Source organism: Apiotrichum porosum (genome assembly GCF_003942205.1).
Source record: "Apiotrichum porosum strain DSM 27194 chromosome Unknown scaffold_9, whole genome shotgun sequence".
NCBI classification, from domain to species: Eukaryota; Fungi; Basidiomycota; class Tremellomycetes; order Trichosporonales; family Trichosporonaceae; genus Apiotrichum; species Apiotrichum porosum.
The window spans coordinates 528,944-546,719 of NW_021167116.1; the positions used below are offsets into that span (position 1 = coordinate 528,944).

A 17,776-nucleotide genomic window follows, 5' to 3' on the forward strand; every position below is an offset into this window, starting at 1 on the left:
TGTGGTATGCCGTTGCCGTGCCCGGCAACGAGCGCCACTGTTGGGTTGCTGGGCCGTGGCGTCGGAGCAAGTCGTGGCCATGCCTGTGTGGCCGGCCCATGGCATGGCCAGAGCCTGTGGCCGGCCTGTGGTCTCTGCCTGCGTTCGTGGTTGGGCACATTTTGCGCTTTTTGCGTCACCCCCCGTTGGTCGCCAATGACGGTATGTGGTGGCGTCACTACCTTTCGTCACCCCTTTGTTGTCCGGGACCATCACACAATGCCTGGCCCCCGGCGCCGAAGCGACGATCATGGCTTGGAAGCAATGCCGCCTTTGCTGTCGCTCTCTCCCGCGACATGCCTTGGACGACAGCCCCAGAGCGAGTCCCCCTTCTCCATGGGCCATGAGTTAACCCGTCCAGAGGCCAGACAATCCGCTCCCCCCCGTGGAGGCGTCGCTCGCCCGCCGCCGGCTAATTAGGGCGACGTCTTGGCAGTCATGGCATGTGAACGAACATTGGCTGCGGTGGCGGGATCGACGCACCCTGGATTGAACGAGAAACATTGATCCAGCAGAGAGCATGTCTGTCGTACGCGACAGAGGGGATGCGTGTCACAGACTGCGTGGACTGCGTGGACTGCGAGAGGGGAGTACAATGCGGTGCATATCAACGCCTGATGACGTCCCAGCCTCAGGAAGGGAGCTCGAGATCAGCCTGTATGTACCTTCGTGTCGAGAGTTAGTTTGGTCAGTCCCATTTGGGATTCTCGTTGACGTCGATCGCAGTAGTCGTGCTGACCGGGTTCACGGGTTGGCCACCACCCCAGAAAGTCAGGAAATGTCGTTGAACGCTGTTCCAGTGGAATGTGGGTACCACAAACAAAAGGAGGAGTCAGTCGATCAGTGGGTTGGAGCGACACGGAAAAAGAATGAATCAGTGTGCAGAGTTTTGGGAATAGTCCAGAAGTCAATCGACACCGGCTGCGACCAACCGGTGGCCGCTGAAGCGGGTGGAGCTACCAGACAACACAACGACATCAACGATCGCTATACAATACAACCCATGCGTCAGCTGCTGCACAGCAACAGCACACATTACTCTATTGTCTCCACCTCGAGCTCGTACGCAGACATGCCCGCCGTGTACTCCGCAACCGACAAGAAGCGGAGGTTACGCAGCGCCACCTCGATCGCCTCGGCCCGTTCCCCATGAGGGGTCCCGTATGGCAACACCTGCTCCCAGAGGTATGCTTCCACGTGGCTTGCGAGCGTATCGCACATGCTGTCGTTGCTCATCTCGAACCCGAGCCATTCCTTGTGCACGCGCTCGGCGTCGACGACGACACACTTGCCCGCGTCGTCGCCGTGCAGGAGCCGCGCGAGCGTGCGTGCAATGTCGGCTCCTCGCGTGCCCCGCACCCAGGACGTTTCGGGAGACCCATCCGCCGCCGCGGCCCATCCAGCAAACGTGAGCACGACCTCGCGCCGCCCGTACCGCGGTACAGCCTGCGAGAGAAAACTTGCGCCGAACGACGCGCAGGCATGGACGACGATGCGCTTCAATGACGGGCTGGGTGCCGGGTACGGCGGGCGCGCGGGCGTGGGCGTCCCAAACACGACGACGCGCGACGCTGCGGATGACAGCGCGCAAAAGTCGGTGTACGAGCCGGCGATGGAGCGCAGACGCAACGTCTCAAGGCATGGAAAGGCTCGTTGCAGATGGGTGGCGTGGTCTGCCCGGATCCGTCCGCACACGTCCACGGTGCGCGCCAGCGAGAGCAAGGAGGGCGGGGAGGGCGAGGCAATGCGTATCCGCACGCCAGACGAGTGGGTGCCGTTTGGCACGGCGTCGATGGTCACCACGTCGTCGTCGTCGGACGGCGAGACGATTACATGTGCAAAAGTGATGGCATCAAGGCGGTCTCTCCACGCGCGCGAGGTCGCGCGCCAGGTCCGCCAAGCTGACGCTGGGTCTGAGGCTACCGCAGCTGCAACCACAGCATCCAGAATGTGAGGGAAGAGGGAGTGGTCGATGGATGGATGTTGGGTCATGAAATGGTCGTTGGAGCAAAACAGGGATGTTGTCCATCAATCAAGCACGCCCACCAGTAGATTGGGATTTGCCGAGATCCGGCCACTTGATCACGTCAACATTTGGTCCCGACCCCAGCCCGATACGCATGCGATGTCATGCCATTAGTGTGCTGATGGGAGAGGGTCAAAGTGGTGGGTTCAATAGCCTTGTAGCTTGTGGCCGTGTGGTGCCGTACGAGACTGTCTACTAACATTGCATGTACCCAACTGCCATCTGCTACCAATTACAATATCGCTACTCGGCTCTCGTCTACCAACCTCGGCGTCTTCTAATGGAACACTCTTTTTTAAAAAAAAATCTGCTTAATACTTCCACCGGAACGCGGGGTGCTTCCAGTCGAGGTCGTGGACCTGCTTCTCGGTCAAGCCGGAAAGTGTAGCGTCCACATCGACCTCGTCGCGGCGCTTGTTGTCACGCTTCAGCCAGATCCACAGGCACACGGTCAGCACGCTGATCGTCGCCGATGTGGCGAGGTTGAGGCCGTTTCCAATGGGGTAGTTGGGACTGTCAAACGGCAGGAAGCACCAGGTGCTGATGAGGCCACCGACGTTGCCGAACATGACCACAGTTCCAATGCCCGCAGACCTGGCCGTGTCCGAGAGCGTGTTGGCGGACGCCTGGGCATTGCACAGGGCTCCGAAGGGGAACGCTCCCGCGGCGATGAGGAACGTGGCCGCGTACCGCACCGTGCCTCCCGTGGAGGCGTCGGTGGCGAGGAACATGATGTAACCAATGGACATGAGGGGGGCCATCATCAGGTAGAAGATGAGGTACTTGCGTGTCCGGCTGGAAAGGTATGGGATGACAAGGACGAACACGGCACCGACAACGTAAGGCGGGACCGTCCAGAGCTGCTTGTGAATGGTGGACGCCTTGGGGTAAATCGTGGCGACGATGGTTGGCAGGAAGAACGCCAGACCCTGGACAGTAATGTTGTCGAGGAGGAAGATGAACGCAATGGTCAGCGTGTTGGGGTTGAAAATGCCACGCTTAATCTTCGCCTTGTCCAAACCGTCAAGGACCTCGGTGGTGCCGACGTTTTCAGACTTCACGCGCGCAATGGCCAGGGCCTTCTCCTCCTCGCTCAGCCAGCGAGCCGTCGCGGGACGGTCGGTCAACGTGAAGAAGGCAATGACGGACAGGCCCATGGTGATGACGCCTTCGACAAGGAAGAGCTGCTGCCACGTGTGGAAGCGGCCGATTCCCGGGAGCTTGACTGAAGAGGTCGTCAGCTGTCTTGTTCACATCACGAGCCAAGACAAGGGCAAAACTCACGCAAACCAGAAGCGAGCAAACCACCAAAGGCGCCAGCCAGGGGAGCCATGACGATGTACAAGGACAGACGGAAGCCCAGTTCGGCCTTGCGGTACCAGCGGGACATGTAGTAGGCAATGCCGGGCAACATGCCCGCCTCGAAAATGCCGAGGACGAAACGGACGCCGGCGGCTTGCGCAAAGTTGGTGACGAGCGCGGTGAGGAACGACAACAGGCCAAAGCCGAACGAGATGAAGGGGATCCACCTGCCAGGACCAAAGTACTTGCAGCAGATGTTGCTGGGGATCTCGAACAGGATGTAGGAGATGTAGAAACACGTGAGGAGGATGTTGTACTGGAAGCCGACGAGGCCCAGGTCCTTTTCCAGGCCTGCCAAGCGGGCATTGCCAATGTTGGCGCGCTATGCGGTGTCAGTCCGGTCCCTGCAAACGGCGAGGCGCAATGTGGGAGAGGATGGGGCTCACGTCGATGAAGCAGAACAAGTACAGAATCGCGACTGTAGGCACGATGAAGAGGTCGATCTTTCGCACGAGACGCTTCTCGGCAGCAGGGTCGAAATGGAGCAGCGGGTGACCTGGTGTTCTGTCAGGGGTGTGCCTTCAGTGAGATCAAGTGAGCAGCAACTCACCATACGCGTCGGTGGCGTGGTGGCCGCGTTCGGCGGCTCCCTGGAGGTCCTCGACCTCTTCGACAGAGAGGCGGGTTACCTTCTCTTCGTGTAGACCCAGCTTGCCCTGCTCTGCTGTAGACTCCTTGAAGTCTGACATGCTGAAGACCAGTGATGTGTGGGCGTTCAGTGAGTGTTAATGAGAGGTGGGGGGGGGGGGGGGGGGGGGGGGGGGGGGGGGGGGGGGGTGAAAAGGTGTGGTCGAGGGTTACCTTGCGACGCGGGAGATTTGCCTTATATACGTCCAGACGGTAATCGGATCCCGTGATGGACCGCGATGGACAGTGGCCCCGACACGTCCGTGGGCTTGCAAGCGATGGATCTGGGAAGATCTGGGTCGCCACTGCGCGCTCCTGTGCTGCGCTGTGGAGCCTGCCAAGACATTCAAGACCGGCCTGGAGCAGAGGCGTGAGTCATATTAGCCGGTGCCATGGCCGGGGTAAGTCCGGGGCCTCGGATGCAATGGTGTTGCAGGTGGCCATGGCCCCGCTTCATCCGGGCTGGCCCCAAGCTGGCCCCAGGCATCCCCCAGGCTTCTCCGCACAGGTTGGGCTCGCTTGCCGCAAGCACATGATGAGTTGGAGACCCTGTGGTAAGCGCCGTCGGCTGACGCCGCAGCATGAAGAACGAACGCGCCAGATGCAAGATGTGTGCGTCCTCAAACCGTCCTCAAACCGTCCTCGGCCAGCCTCACAAGGAACGTGTCACTGTAGCGTGAGAGATGGATGTAGTGCTCTGGCCCTATGGGACTTCTGGCTCTGTTGGGCACGCAACTCGGTCTGCACGTCTCATCTTATGCTCTTTGTGCTTCATACGGGACACCAGTGCGTCGGTGCACTCACACGTATGGCCTTCATAACTGTCGCGGATCAGCCTTATTCCGGACGCTATATCCCCCCGCCCCGGCAGCCGGCAACACGTTCTGTTTCAGTCTCTCGGCAGTCCCGATTCCCGCCACAGAGGAATCGGGACGCCCCGACCCGCGAGGCCATATTCATGTCGTACGGCCTTGTCGGCGCCGTTGATACTCCACCAAGATACCCCGCATGTCAGTGTCATCTGAGTGGGCATCCTGATAAGAGTCGTGTGTACGCAAGAAAACGAGGCGGCGGCGGGCGCCGATTACCAAACTCGTTTTTGAAGGAGCACCACTTGCCCATTGTGTCTTGCCCATTGTGTCTCACATGGCATGGCAGTCACCTTGTCCAGCAAACATGACGCGACCAGATACACAGCATACACGTCACATCTTGACCTTCCTTCGCCGGGATCTGGTACCACTCAAAACAATAGACCAACAAGTTGGGGGATCGTCAAGCTCCACCTGTTCCATCGGCTCCATTGGAGGCTCGGCGAGGGACTTCGTGTAGACATTGATGCGGTTCGTGGGCGAGTTTAGCCTTGACACAACGCGCATGCTCATTTAGCGGCATACGTTTAGAAGGCCTAGTGGGCGATATCAGGCTAAGGTTGAAGGTGGATGGAGAAACAGCTCCTAGGGGGGCGGGGTTGGGCGTGTGGTCCACGAGCAGCGGACACGACGGAGATGGGAATCGAGAGTCAGAGGCTGGTCGGGATATGAAAGGGAAGGTGGAAGGAGAGAGACAGAGGTGAAGGGGGTGAAGACAGGAACGTAAACAAGAAAAAGACGCGTCAGTGCGGTAAGACAGGTGCAGCGCCCAGCGACGACCAGTCCGGACAGCGCAGTCACTCAGACGGCCAGCCCTCCATCCCATCCCACTGTACCACTCTTGCTGTACAGACAGAAAACTACCACACACAGGCTGCGCCACAGGCCCATTGACATCCGTGGACACCCAGCGCGCCCACATGTATCCTGTTGAAATGGGAGCTGTCACGAACTGCTGCTCGACGTTTCAACTGCCCAGGTAATGCGACTAGCTCGGTTGCGGCTGCTGCTGTTCACCTGACTTGAGGCAAGGTGGCGGTGGCACACCAAGATGACCTCTTTCTCTTCATCAACGGTTTTCTTCATTGCAGCCAAACGTATTTAAGCCTTATACAAGCTCTGGCTGATGGAGGACTGTCGGAACGGCGAGTGCCTGTCCAAAATACAGGTGCAACGTCTTTGTATTGAGAGGAGGGGTGTTGGTCGAATGATACACAAAAGTGGTGCTGATATTGTGTTTTGTACGAGCAGCGCAGCCATTGTCCTTGTCTCCAAGTCACTCCAACCAAGTGTTGGCCTCTTCCTTCTGCTGGTTGAAACGGCCATTTAATGGTGTGCTATTGCCAGCCGGCCGTCTGCCATTACCTTACGTCCTTCCCTTGGTCGCCATTGCTCACCAGGGAACGTCGGGCAACCTCAACGACAAAGTTGCGCTGCGAGCAGTGACGTCGTCGCCAAAAGAGAATCCCAGACCAGATGGGGAACGATTTAGGGGAGAACACATCAAAAGGGAAATGACTCAGAGAGCCGATAGTGACGAGCTGCTAAGTGAGGTGGAGAATAAGGAAAGTGAAGGGATCGTTGTTGACAAGCGCCACCGCCAACGTCATTCTCCCTATCACCAGGGTCGCCAACGCCACCAGTAGCGGCAGGCAGGCGGCCGTCCACACCCACCACCTTTTTCCCCATACCCACTTGTCCTCTCACTCTTCACCTTGTCTTCTACTCTCCCACTTCAGCACTCAGCAATTCGCAATGAGCACCCACCTCATAACACAACTAGGACAAATCTACCCGCCCTCCTTCCGTACGGTTGTCACTCGTACCGCGGGCTTCATCTTGGTCCTGGGATTCCCCATCGTCGTGGTTGCGGCTTTCACCAACCATGTACCGTTGTCCGACCTCTTGGGCTTCCTCGTCGCCTTTGCTGCAGTCATCTGTGGCATCTTTACTGTTGTATGGGGCCTTCTGTGCGTGCTCGGTGGCGGCGGATTATTCTTCTCCACCGTGGCAGCGGTCATGATCACCACTGTCGGGTACGCCGTCCGCGATGGTACCAGCACGACGGTCACCGACGCCGATGGCCAAACCCATAAACGCAGCTTTTCCCACTGGTGGATTCTGCTTGCCAACACAGCTTTTATGGTTATTGTTGTCATGTTTGCCACGCTAGGTTGGCTTCCCACCGCTCCCAGCGCCGAAACCAACCGCACCTACCCGACCGAGCCGGTGCTGCAAAACCTCGAAAGGATGGACCAGACCGCCCTGAAGCAGCGTCGCCGCAACATCGAAGCTGTCATAACGACCAACCTCGCGGCGCTGGCGCATCTAGAGACGGACAGCGCGTGTGACGGCCCGCTCGCCTCGGACAGCGACATAGCCCTGCTCCGTAGCCTCGTGCGCAAGGACCTTGCCAACCTGCGGACTGTGGCCGACGTGTACTCAAAGCGGTTTGAGCAGGATGTGCAACCGGAGAAGGTGTAGCCGTTGTACTTGTGTCTGCATTAAGCGGTGGCTCCTTCTGGGCTTGAAGGGTTGGGGTTGTCCATGCTGCCTACGCTGCCAACACCTTGGCGCGTGCGTAGCTATGCCCAGTCCTCTGGAGGTATCTAAGGTCCTCCTGGACTGCTTGGAGCAGGAGCAGCAGGGCATACTGTGGGAAGGTCCACCAGCTTGCCAAGTAGATTGCCAAAGATAACAGACTCGGCAACGAAGGTCACAACGAAAAGGAAGAATTGTCCAGGCATTTCGCGCCATTGCGCCACCAGCCATCGGGATGCAACAACACCGTTCCACAACCACCCAGCATCTCGTCTCTTCCTTTCCTCATGATCCAAAAGAAGGCAAAAGGAGAAGGCAAAAGGAGAAGCCAGAGGCTACTGCTGTTGTGGACGAGTTAGGAATCGAACCAAAGACCTTGTCAAGTAGGGTAGAAGATGCTAATGACACGCTCTACCAACTGAGCTACACGCCCGATGATGTTCGTCAAGGTTGGAAAAGGAGCGCGCTCGGACCTCGTTTTTATTGGAAACGCGCATGCATGCAGCCCCAAAGCGATGTCAGGTGGAAAGAGGGGCATGCAAAGTATCGTAATATCGACCCGTGGACCAGGGTTGTGAGTAGAACGGAGCGCATAAGGGGGACAGAGGGTGGGGGGGGGGGGCGGTTGGAGAAAGCTGGAGCGGACACTTTTCACAAGGTGCACCAAAGGGTCCGTGTCCACCCTGTTCGCTGCTGCAAGGGCCCTCTGTCTCCGTGTACAGCTTTGCAGCTTGTCTTCGATAGGCGCCGGGGGGTGCGTGCACCGTCAAAGCATGCACAGGGCCAGCGAGCACTGTCAGAGCAACAGCGACGCAAAGAGCGGTGTTGACCTCGGTGTACCGGCGTTCTATTCCCTGCAAAGCCAAGACTTTTAGACGCTCGTGGTATCCGCAGCGAGCTGCGCCATTGCGGATGGCAAGTGTGGGTGCTCTACCATTTCTGTCCTGCAAGTACTCTGTCGCTGCCGCCTGATTACAAATCGTTGTCCAGCATGGCCGGCTGTTCTTGTGCAGGTCGTCTTATTCAGGTGCATTGGAATGCCCGCTCATACGCTTGCATCGTTTGCCGTTCCAGCGTGTCCGACTGCAAGGGACGCGAGGTGCAACCTAGCGTAGTGCCCGTTTCGAACTTTTACAGGGCGAGAATGTTGCTGTTGCGGTTCATTTGGGGACACGTTGGTGTCAAAGCAATGTTTACTTAATACGGGGTCAAGAATGGATAGCATGCAGCTGTCGAGGTGCGTTGTGAGCATACGAGTGGGAGTGGGAGAGGTCAGTGCAACACGGAATGCGGAGACGAGTGAGAGAGAGGTTGAGAGCGAGAAGCCATGGCACGTCTGTGATCTGTGAAGCGAGCGGGGTTGTGCGCCAACGTGACAAGCGCGTACAGCGCCTGGCAATCACAGCAATCAAAGGTGTTGTTCGCTCGCCCTCTCCATCATTCTCACCTGGCTTTGCACACATCTCTTTCTCTCCACCCCTCTTGCCTTCACCATGGCGGGCGACACGCTGCCACTACACTCCCCACCCCACTACTCATTCTCCTCCCGCCTCGCCCGATCCCACACTGCCAAACGACTGGTCGGCCTCGTGGCCATCATCCTCCTCGCCATCATCATTCTACCACCTCTGCATCTTGTCCGTCGCGACCTCGGCTACATCTTTCGCCCTCTATGGGACTCGCCAGAACCCCGTTTCCATATCATCCCCCACTACCCGCGCCCCGCAGCCGACTCTGCCACTGACCACTGGTGCGGGCTGCACGGGTGGACCGCGTCCGCGTCCCGCCCAACCGTCATCGACGCGATCCAGATCAGCACCGAGCTCGACCTCCTCGAGATTCGTATGCGCGAGTATGCGCCGTACGTGTCGCTGTTTGTCATTGTCGAGTCGGACAAGACGCATTCTGGCGCCCCCAAGCCGCTCCACTTTGCCCAGCAGCGCGAGCGCTTCGAGGACATTGCAAGGGTCCACAACGCGCGTATTGCCTACCGCACCGTCACCGACTTTGAGGTCGTCGCCACGGGCTCGGCGTCCAACGAAGTGAAGCAGCGTGTGGCGATCGGACACGTGCTCGAGGAAGAGCGCATGGCGGGCCACATTCCCCCCGGGTCGCTCGTCATCATGAGCGACGCCGACGAGATCATCTCGCGCGACACGCTCGACCTCCTGACGTCGTGCCGCGGCTACCCGGACACCATGCACCTGTCCGTCCGCAACTATCGCTACTCGTTCGACCTGCCACTGCGCGACGAGGGATACTGGCGCCCGAAAGTGGTCACCGTCTCGGGTCCCGCTGACGGCGGTGGTGTCGTCGGGTACAACCACGCTCGCGGCTCTGACGTCCTGCTCGCCGACAGCGGGTGGCACTGCTCGTTCTGCTTCCCGACGCTGGACGACATCCGCGCCAAAATGACCGGATACATCCACAACGACCGCATGTCGCACCCGAGTCTGCTGCGCGAGCACGACTTGCGCCGCAGGGTGTGTCGCGGCCAAGACCCGTTCGGCATGTGGCCCGTGAGTACATAGTAGCAGTAGACTGGTCAAGACTGGTCAACTGGGGGGGTTTTTTTTTCAGTAGTGTGGCGCTGACAAACTGGGCAGGAGGTGTTCTCCTTCAAAGACCTCGCGGCGCAGTCGGGCAGGATACGGCCCGAACACTCGTTTGTCAACGTCCCCACCGCGCTGCGCGACGACCCGCAGCGGTGGCCATACCTCCTCGGCGGGGGCTGTAACCGCCCGAACAGCGCAAAGCCCCACCTGGCGTAGATTGTACATGTCGGACTGCTCAAGAGCAGAACGCGACGAGCCAGTGCCCTCTGTGAGACAGAGGCAGGCATGCGTTTGGTTTCGCGGACGTTGTTGCGACACCGAGGAATGCGCCTCGCCGCAGGCCATTGAACACCAGGTAGATGTGTGTAAGACACAACGGAGATAAGATAGTAGTAGTAGCCGCTAATGTGTTGTATGTACTCCTGGCATTGTGACTGCGTGTCGACGGCAACGTTGAAAGGTCCCCGCCTGCGCAACGCGCAGCAGCACAGAGCCATGCCGCCAAACTTCTCCAGGTGAAAGGAGTACGTACGTAACCGTGGCGTCAAGGACAAAGCAGAGCCGCTGGACTGGAATCATGCCTCGGAATGCCGGCACCATCGAAAGTGCGCTTCTGTGCTCCTGGGTCCATGCACATATGCGTCTGATGCGTACATCGTAGAATCTATAAAAACTCGTAGGGGGGCCCAAAATCTGCCACTGCGAGGTTCTCGGCGGGAAGAGGGGACGGGTTGTTCCTTTCTGCCGACATTTTTGTGGTTCACCCCGACCGAGCCCAGCATCACAGGGGGTGGGCTGCGGGGCAATTCGCCAGGTGCGTGATTGTCTTACTCGTCATCGCTGTCGCCCTCGTCCTCGCCGGCGTTGTTGGAAATCAAGCCGCCGCCGGCCTTGATGGCGCCGAGCTCGCGGCCGTGGCGCTTGAGACGCTCGGCAAACGCGTTGCGCGCACCGGGGTTCGAGGCGGCGTCCCACACCTGGACGGTGGCCTTTGAACCGGCCGCAGCGAGCGCGAGCGGGGTCTCAGAGTCGGGGCTCCAGCGGGCACAGAAGACCTTGCCGAGGCCGAGGTCACGCGAGGTTGCGAGAGAGATTTCGCGCTTGCGGCCCGCGATGCCCTCAGTCTCCTCGTCGGCCACGTTCCAGATCTTGACGGTCTTGTCCATGCCGCCGGTAACGATACAGCCGCGGATGTGGGGGTTGATGTCGAGCGCGGTGGCAGCGCCGTCGTGCGCCGACAGAGTGTACAGGGGGCGAGCGGTGGAGATGTTGTTGGCGCCCTTGGAGGACGACAGAGTACGGGCGTCGTAGTTGAGGATGAGACCGTTCTCGAGCGAGACGAAGAAGTTGGTGGCTGACCACGGGTCCCAGCGGACGCACTCAATGTCGGCGCCCATGGCGACGCCAAAGCCCTCGCCGTCCTTGGTCATCGGGTCCCAGACACGGACGGTGCGGTCGTAGCCGCCGGAAAGCACGGCAGTGTCCGCACCAGAGCCAGCGGCAGCGCGGTTCCACTCGAGGCCCTGGACCTTGTCGCCGCCGTGGATCTTGTCCCAAGACGAACGGGCGCCCATGGGCGACTCGCGGGTCAGGTCCCAGAGCTTGATGGTGCCGTCGGCCGAACCCGAAAGCAGCAAGTTGCGGAACTTGTTGGTCCACGAGAGACCCAGGACGGGCTGGACGTGGTAGTCGGCGTTGGCAGTGGGCTGGACGAGCTGGCGACGCTTTTTCTTGCCGGTGCCGGCAGGCTTGGCCTCGGGCTTTTCCAACGAAGAAGCGGGACCAAGGATAGCCTGCGGGTAGAGACCGTCGACAACGTCGGCGTCCCAGATCTCAATGGAGGGGTCAAACGAACCGACAGCGACAAAGTTGCCGGTGCGCGCGTCGTCGGACGAGCCCGAGCCCGAGGCAAAGTCGAGCCACTCGACACAGAGGGGGAAGGTGGGGAGCATGAGGTCGTGGTGGGTGTACAGGCTCTCGTTGGAGTCGTCGTACACGTGGAAGTCGAGAGTCGAGAGGTCCGAGTTGGTGCGCGCAGTGACGACCATGCTGTCCGTCTCGAGGAGCGCCAGCTCCTCGCGCTCAATGTCTTCGTCGTCCTCCTTGAGGGTAATGTAAGGGTCATCGTTGTTGTCGCGGTAGTACGTCAGGCCCTTGACGTTGGAGAAGGCGCCCATCATGGGCGCAGTCGAGGGCTCGTCGTCGTACTCGTCCATCTTGAACGCAGAGAGGTCGTTGGGGTCGTGAGGCTTGGTGGGCTCGGCCGCAGCGTCGTCCTCCATCTTCTCGTCCTCGCCACTTGCCGATGCGCTTCCGTCCTCATTATCGTCCTCGTCGTCCTCGTCGTCATCGTTGGCGTCCTCCCAGTCGCCTCCGTCGTCCATCTCCATCTGCTCCATCTGCTCCTTGAGCTGCTCGAGGACGCCCGGGCCGCCGAGCTTGCCGACGCGCTCCATCTCGGCCTCGTCGAGCTGGTACTTTTTGGGCGCCAAGGCGGCGCGTCCGCGTGGCACCCACACGAGCGACGAAATGAGTGTGCCGGACATGGTAGGGGTGGGTGAGGGGGTTGTTGTTGAAGCTGGAGATGACTTCAGAAATCTTGGGACTGGATTGTAGAACTTTCCCACGTGGTCGTTATCAGTGGCGACGGCTGAGAAGAATAAATGATGTGTCTTTTTGATTTCTCCGGTACAATGACGCAACAGGAGTGTGCCTTAGTTGGCCCGAGATCCCGAGAGCTTGCGAGAGTGCTTTCTCGTTTGTCGGCATCACCATCAAGCACCACACACACCACCACGAGATGAGCTTCTTTAGCTCCCCACCGCCGTCCTATGCACAGGAGCAACTACAGGCTCATCTGGGACAGCTCACAACGCTCCCCGTAGTTGTCCCCGTTGCCGCCCTCGAGACAACGACAGACGTCGTCCCCTCGCGCGCCTCGGACCGTCTCCAACATGCCCTCGCCCAGCTCACAGCCGGCAAGCCGCCTTCCCTCGACAAGCTCGCGGACATTCTCGACTCGGTCCAAAGGGCAGACGACGAGGTCGAGGTGTCTGAGATTACAGTTCTGGACCGCGAGGCCCAGGCCGAGGTGGTCACGCGTGCAGTGAGCTTGATCTGGGCACACACCATGCAGACGTTTGTCGACGGCGCGCTCCAACTGGAAGACGACAGGGCGTGGTGGGACTATGCTATTTCAAGCAGGACCGGAACGGTGGTGTACCTGGTTCAGAGTAGGTCGGGCTCTGTGACAGCCCGTATGCTAACACTTCGCAGCCCTGCCATACCGAGTCTTCCTCGCGGCGGCGGACAAGATCCAGCCGGGTACATTTACGGAAAAGCTCCACTCGCTGCACTGGCCCTCTCGCGGCTCGCTATTCAAGTCGCTTCACGGCGCCAACGCGTCCATCTCGCAGCAGGTCATGAAGTTTGCGTCGCCGTTGCAACTCACGCGCCGCGAGATGCTCACCAACATTGGCACCCTCACAAAGGCCCGTGACGCTGCAGCGGTGCGGGTCGGTATCCTAGCGTCCCAGGGCCCGCGGTGGGGCTCACTGGAAATGTCGGCGGCTGTCTCGCCCACCGACCTCTCGGACGAGGCGAAACGCGTCTACTCTGTGCTCTGCGACGTGCTCGACGCCCAGGACCAGGGGCTCTTGACGACCAAGCCTGGTAAAGTGCAGAGCGTTGGCGCCAGGAGGAGGGTCAAGGGCGAGGTGACACCCGCGGCGCTGCTGCAGCTTATTGACGGCTCCCTCCCGCGGGCAGAGGGTATCGTCAAATCGACACTCAACGAGTTTGGCCGCCCGTCCAAATTCACGCGTCTGTGGTTCCCCCTCCTCTTCCTCCCTCCTGCCATCTACATTGCCGCCAACAGCGTGGTGAAGAACAAGGAATGGCTCAAGGAGCAAGTGTCCAATGCGCGCGAGACGGTCAAGGGATTCTTTGTGCAGTGGGTGTGGGAGCCGCTGGAGGAGATTGCCAACACGATGCGGGGCGGAGGCAAGGGCCTGGATGTCTCGCCCGAGACGGTCAAGACGGACCAGGAAAGCCTGGAGCGCATGGTCATGGACCTCGGCCGCGACTACTACCACCTCAGCGGCTCGCAGCTGGAACAGCTCAAGAAGCAGGTCGCGTCGGGCGACATGTCGTCGGTGCTCAAGGTGTACGAGAATGAGATGCAGAGTCCCATCAAGAACGCTCTCACGGGCAACTTGATCCGCACACTCCTTATCCAGGTCCAAAAGACAAAGGTTGGTGGGAAGGAAGTTGCAAAGAGCACTTGGGCTGACGCGATTTCCAGACCGACCTGTCGCTCTCCCTCGAGTCTCTTGACCAGCTCCTCCGCAGTCAGCAGCTCACATTCGCATTCGTCGGTGTGGCCCCCTCGGTTCTCCTGCTCTGGGGCGCGTGGGGCTGGGTCTCGAGTCTGTGGACCGGCGAGAACCGTGGCAAGTCGCGCCGCCGTCGCTACTTCCACGGCATGCGCAACGTCGAGCGTCTCCTGCTCACTGCGCCCGAGGACGAGGCGCGCATGAGCGACAAGGACAGGGGTCTGATCATTGTGTCTGTCTCGGGGCTCCGCACTTGGGCAACTGGCATCTCGTCTGCCAGGAGGGAGGTGGGTGCTAGGCTTTTTGAGCCAAGAAAGGGCAACAAGGGAAAAATCAAATCTCAGGGAGAGCTGACGGTTGGCGCTTTTTTATCCAGGCCTTTTTGGACGATCTCCGCATGGTCGAGGACCCGGGACTGGCCCGGGACGACAAGCTGCGTGTTGTGGAGCGCATGTGGCGCTGTTGGGGCATGGACGGGAGGAAGGTTGTGGTGTAGTTTTGGGACGTTGTTGCAGCAGAGATGTAACATGGGTTAGAAGCAGAAAGGGGGACAGCTCGTCCTTGGGTTTCTATCTGAGGTACCCGCAGGTAATCTGGTGGCTGATGGCTGAACGCTGGGTTCCACTTGCGCTTCGGAAGCCATTGTTTTTGGGTCCAAGCGGTAGAGGGCTTTGACGGTGACGGTGGGGTGTGGTGATTGGGGTTCATGCATGCAAGAGACGAAGAGAGGTGTAGGACACTGGTGTATGTTTATGCTTTCCTGTATGCTGTGAAATGGCTGTCCTGTTACGGCCTGCGCGTCGTTTTATTTTCAACGTCATCGCCCACACCACCCTGTTTTTTTGCCACTCTGGGCAAACCCACTGTCTGCCTGTGAGTTTGCTCCCGTCACCCCGCCGACAATGGCCCCCCCCCTCTCTGTGCTGTGGGCAGCCGCCGCGCGGTCATGGCCGCCACTCTCTCCCATCGTCCTCTCTTGTCGTCTCCTCCCGCCCATCTGCAACACAACCACCAACTCCCAACTTCCACCATCGCTCGACGCTTGTACTACCCTTGTACAAGCACCTCTCCAGCTCCCTCCTCCACACTCGACACATGGGCACCGGCCCCTGTTGATATCCTCGCTCCTCCCCCCCCGCCCGTCCCTCCATCCCGTACGTATCCCCCCTCCGTCCCTCGCCGTTCGACCGCGCGGCCTGTGTCATCCTCCACTATCCTCTCTGCACCGCACCTTCTCCTCCGGCTAGCAATACAAACTACACCTTGCACTCTTGAAACCCACCTCCGTCGCCTGCTCCTCATCTCCCATTCTCGCCACCGCAGCTCGCACACACACTGGTGGCTGACAGATCCCACAGCATACCCGTATCCTCTTCCGTGCGCCGCTCACCGTCTCTCGGCGCGCTCGGCGTCGACATTCCCCCCACCCCATCTTCCCACAATGGACACGTCCACACTGTCCTTTTCCGATTCAGACAAGCCTGACGCACCACGGACCTTGTCGGCGGTCAAAGAAACACCAGAACCCGAACCATGGCACACGCGCTTGATGGCTCCCTTGACAAAGCAGTTTATCGCAAAGGGCGCCAAGGCGGCGCGTCACACCAGCGCAGCCGCCGTCGCTGCGGCGGGCGCGGCTGGCGCCCAGGCAGTCGCATCAGCACAGTACCGACAGCTCGAGACCGTTGTGCAGGCCGTCGACGAGTTGCCGCCGTACGAAGGCGGTGACGGCCCGTCCACCGTGCTGATTGTGTTTATCCCCATCCTCGTGGTCATCCTCACGGTCCTCCTTGGCGTGTTGATCTTTCTGATTGCGCTGCTGTGCATGAAGAGGGGCAAAGGCATCCGACTCACAGAGGATGGCGGACCCCTCGATCTCTCACGGGGAGATGGCGTCATGGGCGAGGGCGGCACCGAGGGTGTCGAGGCTCGGTGGTTGGAGACTATCGACCCAGACGTGTCGCAGGCGTATCTCCGGGCCAAGGGTGAGTGCAGGATGGAATGATAACAGAGTGCCAGGCTGACCTTTTCTTCTCAGACTGGCAGATGCAATACCCACCGTCATCTGTCCCCACCGACATTACCCTCTCTCAATTCCTCTCAATTCAAGAAAAGGGTGTTTCGGCGTGGGCATTCGAGCCCGACTATGAGGAGAACCTCTCGCTCTACGTCCAGTCCCGAACAGAAATCACTTTTTTGGCCGATGGCCCCGGAATGAACGTCCGTGAAGGTGGTGGCAACTCGGTCATGGCCAACCTCCCGCTGCCGAAACTCAACGAGGTCTACTACTGGGAGGTGAAAATGTACGAAAAGCCAGTTACTACCGAGGTCGCCATCGGTCTGGCTACCAAGCCGTACCCCTCATTCCGTCTGCCGGGCTGGAACCGCTTCAGCGTCGCATACTTTGCGTCGGACGGGTTCAAGTCGCACAACTATCCGTTTACTGCATCGTCGTACGGTCCGCCCTTGGCCGAAGGCGACGTCTTGGGTGTGGGCTACCGTCCCCGCGCCGGCACCGTCTTCTTCACCCGCAACGGCCGCAAGCTCGAGGACTGCTACACTGGCCTTCACAAGTTGAACCTGTTCCCCACCGTTGGCGCCAACGGGCCCTGTACCTTGCATGTCAACCTTGGCCAGGCTGGTTTCGTCTTTATCGAGGCCAACGTGAAGAAGTGGGGTCTGGCACCCATGGTCGGCACCCTTGCTCCTCCTCCCGCCTACGGCTCTGAGCGCGGCTCTATCCTGCTCGACGCAGGCTACGGCACCCCCGGTTCTTCACAAAACTTGGGCGGTATTGGCGCGTTGCTCGAGGCTGCTCGTGCCCGCTCTGCTCGTCCCATTCCAGTCGCCGGCCCATCGAGCCCTCCCGCTACCCCTCGTTCTTCTCGCCGCCGGGCTCGCCCTACCTCTGTCCCGGCCATTTCCTCGCCCCTCCGCGACGGCCCGCCCCAGTCTCGCCGAGCTGCGCTCGCCGAGGCTGTAGGCACCTCATACATTTCGCCCACCGACACACCACTAGTCGCCCCGCGCGTCCCGGCCGTCGAGGAACTCGAGTCTTCCGACGAGTCATCGTCGCAGGCATCTTCCATGCGCTCCCCGCCGAACCCACCCACGCCCAACGTGTTGGATATCTCGATGCAGTCGCTTCGCGGGGAGCAGAGCTACTTTTCTCGCCGAGCGCAGCGTGCTGCCGCCGAGGACGAGGAGCCCAGTGGCGCGTCTTCCGCCACGTCTGGCGACTCTGGTTCGACCGCTCGCCCGTCCATGGTCCGCGAGCCGTCGCTCGGCCCTCCCGAGGACTCGCCACCTCCGCCAGGATACGCGCCGCTGGATCCACACGTCTACTCGCAGGGCCTGCCCGCAGACTTGCCCGAGGATTTGATCAACCAGGCGATTGCGGCGATGGGCGACACGTGAGCA

General features: G+C 60.0%; 7 protein-coding genes and 1 non-coding gene across 8 annotated transcripts; 4 read left to right on the forward strand and 4 right to left on the reverse strand.

Annotated features, from left to right (window-relative positions):
* Positions 1-1,074: 1,074 nt before the first annotated feature.
* On the reverse strand, positions 1,075-2,031 carry EHS24_009442 (uncharacterized protein; the record flags this gene model as incomplete). The annotated part of the gene is made up of 1 exon (XM_028624725.1): positions 1,075-2,031. The coding sequence occupies one exon, from the start codon at positions 2,029-2,031 to the stop codon at positions 1,075-1,077; it is 957 nt and encodes a 318-aa protein (XP_028474893.1).
* Positions 2,032-2,376: 345 nt separating this feature from the next.
* Positions 2,377-4,116, reverse strand: EHS24_009443 (uncharacterized protein; the record flags this gene model as incomplete). Its single annotated transcript, XM_028624726.1, has 4 exons — positions 2,377-3,290; positions 3,350-3,749; positions 3,814-3,923; positions 3,978-4,116. 4 exons carry the CDS (start codon positions 4,114-4,116, stop codon positions 2,377-2,379), a joined length of 1,563 nt encoding a protein of 520 aa, XP_028474894.1.
* A 2,565-nt stretch (positions 4,117-6,681) lies between these two features.
* On the forward strand, positions 6,682-7,410 carry EHS24_009444 (uncharacterized protein; the record flags this gene model as incomplete). The annotated part of the gene is made up of 1 exon (XM_028624727.1): positions 6,682-7,410. One exon carries the CDS (start codon positions 6,682-6,684, stop codon positions 7,408-7,410), a length of 729 nt encoding a protein of 242 aa, XP_028474895.1.
* Positions 7,411-7,814: 404 nt separating this feature from the next.
* Positions 7,815-7,900, reverse strand: EHS24_009445. The gene has a single exon. It is a non-coding gene; the product is annotated as a tRNA-Ala (tRNA).
* A 1,060-nt stretch (positions 7,901-8,960) lies between these two features.
* EHS24_009446 (uncharacterized protein) lies at positions 8,961-10,238 on the forward strand (the record flags this gene model as incomplete). The annotated part of the gene is made up of 2 exons (XM_028624728.1): positions 8,961-9,986; positions 10,074-10,238. The coding sequence occupies 2 exons, from the start codon at positions 8,961-8,963 to the stop codon at positions 10,236-10,238; spliced, it is 1,191 nt and encodes a 396-aa protein (XP_028474896.1).
* A 611-nt stretch (positions 10,239-10,849) lies between these two features.
* On the reverse strand, positions 10,850-12,568 carry EHS24_009447 (uncharacterized protein; the record flags this gene model as incomplete). The annotated part of the gene is made up of 1 exon (XM_028624729.1): positions 10,850-12,568. The coding sequence occupies one exon, from the start codon at positions 12,566-12,568 to the stop codon at positions 10,850-10,852; it is 1,719 nt and encodes a 572-aa protein (XP_028474897.1).
* A 254-nt stretch (positions 12,569-12,822) lies between these two features.
* Positions 12,823-14,852, forward strand: NCA2 (Nuclear control of ATPase protein 2; the record flags this gene model as incomplete). Its single annotated transcript, XM_028624730.1, has 4 exons — positions 12,823-13,255; positions 13,299-14,275; positions 14,326-14,643; positions 14,733-14,852. 4 exons carry the CDS (start codon positions 12,823-12,825, stop codon positions 14,850-14,852), a joined length of 1,848 nt encoding a protein of 615 aa, XP_028474898.1.
* Positions 14,853-15,797: 945 nt separating this feature from the next.
* On the forward strand, positions 15,798-17,773 carry SSH4 (the record flags this gene model as incomplete). The annotated part of the gene is made up of 2 exons (XM_028624731.1): positions 15,798-16,341; positions 16,395-17,773. The coding sequence occupies 2 exons, from the start codon at positions 15,798-15,800 to the stop codon at positions 17,771-17,773; spliced, it is 1,923 nt and encodes a 640-aa protein (XP_028474899.1).
* Positions 17,774-17,776: the final 3 nt, after the last annotated feature.